At 41.3% G+C, this 4,634-nt stretch overlaps 1 protein-coding gene across 1 annotated transcript; it reads left to right on the forward strand.

Moving 5' to 3' along the window:
- Positions 1–345: 345 nt before the first annotated feature.
- LOC135489944 (cyclin-dependent kinase 15-like) lies at positions 346–894 on the forward strand. The gene has a single exon (XM_064775580.1). It carries the CDS (start codon positions 346–348, stop codon positions 892–894), a length of 549 nt encoding a protein of 182 aa, XP_064631650.1.
- Positions 895–4,634: the final 3,740 nt, after the last annotated feature.

Consider the following 4,634-nt stretch of genomic DNA (forward strand, 5'->3'; position numbering starts at 1 on the left):
CTGTTTGAGAAAGTTTGAAAAAGTTATTGCACTGTATTTTTGGTGATATTTGGTATATGATAAATATGATGACTATATATAACCCGTTAATTTTCTCAGGCTTCAGAAAATCAACTTGTGCGATCTGGTGATTCGGATCAGCCATTCGGGCAGTATTCTTATTAAAAGGGTATCCTTCTGAAAATGTTTGTTAAAGAGTATTATCATGATGCTGTAAACTTCCTGTTTCATTCACCATTTGGATTTTTTAATTGGGTTGGCCTATTTTGGATTTTTAATGATTACTTTATACTGGTGCAAATTACAGGGTTAGGTTTTAATTGTTGGCATTGTTTCTTTTCAGAAATGTTCAAGCGGCCAGTCCTGAGACCGGTTCTCGTAAATGACAGAGAGAAGGAAAGGCGAACTCTCATTCAGCACCTGACGGAGGATCTCCCAAAGTCGGATTCCAGAATGCTCAACATTCTTGGCATCATTGGCCATGGCAGCTATGGAAAGGTGCATTTATGCAAGAAGAATGGACAACATGTTGTGCTGAAGGAATTAATTGATTGTAGTGATGAAAAGAACATCCGCCTCATAATAAAGGAAGCCAGGCTATTGAATAGCATAAGACATCCCAATATAGTGCAGTTCAATAGTGTTTTCCATGACTCCGAAAATGGCTCCCTCCCCATGAGAAATGGTTTCATCATGGAGTATGTACACTTCAGTTTTAAGCCATTGAATATGGACAAAGATGTATCATCTCTAACAGACTTTCTGAACATCGTAGACCAATACGATGGTGTTGGTTTTGAACATGTGAGCAAGTTTATTGCCAAGGACATCGTCAGTGCATTGGCTTTCTTACACAGCAAAGATGTTGTTCATAGGGACCTGCAAATGTTCTAGTGTCAAATAGCCACTACAGTTCTCTGAGTGATAGTGAAATTAACAACTTCTGGGCAACCAAGCCAATTGTGGCAAAACTGACGGACTTTGGGGAAAGCAGGGCTGCTTTGATTCAAACAAACAGCTTGGTCCAAACGGCAACTCGAAACTTAAACAGGGGATCGCCTGTGTTTATGGCCCCAGAACTGCTACTCTGCGATGAGGGACTTAGTTTGTCGATCCATGAACTGAAGAACGCTGACGTATGGTCATATGCGATGATCTTATACACAATTCTCAATCCAGAGTATAGATATCCTTTTGAAAAGGAATTTAAAGCCCTCCCCCAGAATAACAGCCTTGATCTCCTAAAGAAGATCCTTAGGTTAGGGAAATTGCCTGAGCATGGACACAAATATGAAAATTTAAAATCGAAGGACTGGAAAGAAATGTTTGCAGCTTACGAGAAATGTGCCAAATTTGGTCAGCGACCTACATCTCAGCAACTGCTGTCAGTTTTTGGAGAGAACATCATCAAAGAAAGGTAAGACATTTTTGATTTGAATCAGTTTGCTGGCACATTTTTGTTAGCGGGGGTGTTTATCAGTCGTTCGTGGCTAATGATCTCTATTTTTCCATGTGCCTGTGATCAGTTCACAGTGACTTTCGTAGTGACTAGCTGGAACCAAAAGAGTTGCTCATGTTCAATGAATAAAACTGACAAACTGAACCCTCAAGGACCCAAGGGGTCCATACAAACGAAGAAGTACTGCATATATTGTAGCATGATTTCCATAATTATTATATATTGTGTTTTTTCAGCGTGCCATCAACAGGAAACACTCTAACCCATGGACAGCAATTGCTTCCTCCAGTGCCATCTGCAGGATGCATGCAACAAGCTGGACAAGTGACGTCGAGGTAAGGAAACTGTATGACTAAAAATTAAACAGAAAGTCTATGCATTAACGCAACTGTAGGATGCTGTCCTGTTCTTTGATTCTTCCAAGGCTCCCACTACACTACGTATGCACTACGTACGAAGCTCACAGCGATTGACTAGTAATACAATTCTTGAGTTCAGGTCTGCAGTTCAAGTCATAAATTGTCCGGTCCATACAAACGAAGAAGTACTGCACATATTGTAGCATGATATCCATAATTATTATATATTGTGTTTTTTCAGCGTGCCATCAACAGGAAACACTCTAACCCATGGACAGCAATTGCTTCCTCCAGCGCCATCTGCAGGATGCATGCAACAAGCTGGACAAGTGACGTTGGGGTAAGGAAACTGTATGACTAAAAATTAAACAGAAAGTCTATGCATTAACGTAACTGTAGGATGCTGTCCTGTTCTTTCATTCTTCCAAGGCCCCCACTACACTACGTATGGACTACGTACGAAGCTCACAGCGATTGACTAGTAATACAATTCTCGAGTTCAGGTCTGCAGTTCAAGTCATAAATTGTCCTATTTTTCAGTGCCTCCACTGATTCTCAAGGATCTCCTGTGTTGACAGTTAACCTTCCTGAAATTATCTACATGCCCAGAAACAGAAGTTGTTCTCCTGATGAGAGGTCTTGCCAAAGACAGACTAATACGAGTAAACGTGACAATGAGAGGAGGTAATGATAACCCAAATTTTACACCTGTCAAAAGGGACCACTTGTTCACAGATGCAATGTACATGTGAGACACTTTACTTGAAGCTGAACTGTTCAAGATAGAAGCTCTGTTCAGCATTCAACACCCAATGACTTTGATAGCAGTGGTTGATTTGGGGGTGGTGTGCTCCCACTTTCGCCCGGCAGAAACATAAAAATAATTTCTATTTTGGTGCCATTTTACTAGGCGCCTTTTCAAGCCTAAGGCAGCTGCCTATTTATGAACTACTCCATATTCCCCTGACTTAACAGAGCCATTATATCGCATGAAATTTCCTGAGAACATGTCTCAGAGCATCTGTAATTTAAAGCATTTCCTGGGGTAGGCCCCCTGAAGTATGAGAAATGACCTTTTCTACCATCTTCTTTCAGGCATCAGGAAAATAGTTTCAGAAAAAGTTTCCCCAGTTCCCATGCAGACAGACCATCTACATCTACTGGTGGTAGCTTCAATCCCGGGATTATTGCCCCTGCTACTCGTGTAAGTTTATTGCTTACTGGTATTATGACGTGTAACCCATCAATTCAAAGTCGGTGCCCAGTGACCGGTTCCGACGGGAAATTGGTAGGGTTGGATGGCCTGGTGACTGGGCTCCAAGTGAAGAACAGGTTAAGAGCTGAATCCATTTTGCCCTACAAATTGGAGTACAAATTGTAAAAACTGTCAAAATTGAGGTGGCACACAGCTTGCCCTTGGAATGTTATTAAGTCTCAGGTGACTGTCAGAATGTATCAAAGCAAGGAACCAAATATGAAAGGGTAAACATGAATGTGGTAGGTTAGAATTTATATCACTGAATGTAATGTTCAGATATTGTTGACTTGGCAAATTGATGTACGTCCACTGTGCCTGCATTACCGCAGCTGAATGAAAAAAAAGTAACGTTTAGTGATATACCTTCCATGATTCACATTGTAACTAATATTCCCATGTTAAAATTCTCTGGGCCATACATGAATAGGTTGCCATAGGAAATACCACTTATTCTGGCATGCAAAGTTCATCTAATGTGCAATATGCCAGAATGGGTTAAGTGTGTATTTTATGATTGCATCCCAGTCAACTGTCAACTGACAGCAGGATGTTACTTTACCCACGAAGATAAACATTCATGTTCAATTCAAGATGAGTTACAATCAAATTCATTTTTCTCCAAAACATGAAGAGTGCACTTATGTAAACCACTCTGGCACTACCCTCGCGTTGGGTCCTGAACCATAAGGTATATCTGATATCCTGTTCTTGTCTGTGCTGTTTCCGATCAAGAGAGATGACTAGCATGTAAAGTTTAATAATTTCTTGGTTTTCATTACAGGTGAACTGGGATTTTCTTATGATGGGTGAATTTCATCAGGCATCTGAGCACATGTTTTCCCACGGAGCGGCAGGTTCTCAGTGTGCTTCAATGAGTGTCATGGCCATCATGTTTCCCAATTCAAACCACCAACTTGCTGGAGCAAGCATGACATGAATGACATTCTGATTCAGGGAAATGATACCCATCTGAGAGCTTTGAGGGAATTAGGATGGCCGGACAGAAGAGAAGAAACCTCACTGGACATCGATGAGATATCACATATTCAGGAATTTTCAGTCAATGGGAAGAATGTGGCTGTTAAACCCATTGTGCTGGTGCAGCTTGACTTTTTTGGCTTCGAACTGCAACCAGTTTTAAATGCAGCCCTGGATCAACACAAAGGACAGGCCCTTGTCCTGAGGGTTGGGAACACATGCAGTGCAATCATTCCATGCTCTGATGAGAAGTACAGCCTCTTTGACAGCCATTCATGTAGTGAGAGAGGACGACAAGACCCTGATGGTGCTGCATGCATGATGATCTTCAGGACAAGGAATGACCTCCTACTTCATCTGAACAAATGGTACACAGATGATGCGAGTCAAATAGATGTCTTTCCAGTAAATGCCAAAGTCCTAAATGTCCAAGGTAAGGAGAATGCTAGTCAGACAGTGAAATGACTCGACAGCTTTCGAAGCTATTTTGCAGTAACTGTTCGATTGTTTATTATGGCTGCACAATCAAATAAAGAATTTGGTTGTGCGGGACTACTAAATTACTGAGGGTTGAGGGGGT

The sequence above is a fragment of the Lineus longissimus genome, chromosome 6, assembly GCF_910592395.1.
Source record: "Lineus longissimus chromosome 6, tnLinLong1.2, whole genome shotgun sequence".
Taxonomy (NCBI): Eukaryota; Metazoa; Nemertea; class Pilidiophora; order Heteronemertea; family Lineidae; genus Lineus; species Lineus longissimus.

Bases quoted from the DNA above. Each gene is read 5' to 3' on its own strand.
- LOC135489944 (XM_064775580.1), top strand. From the start codon at position 346: ATGTTCAAGCGGCCAGTCCTGAGACCGGTTCTCGTAAATGACAGAGAG.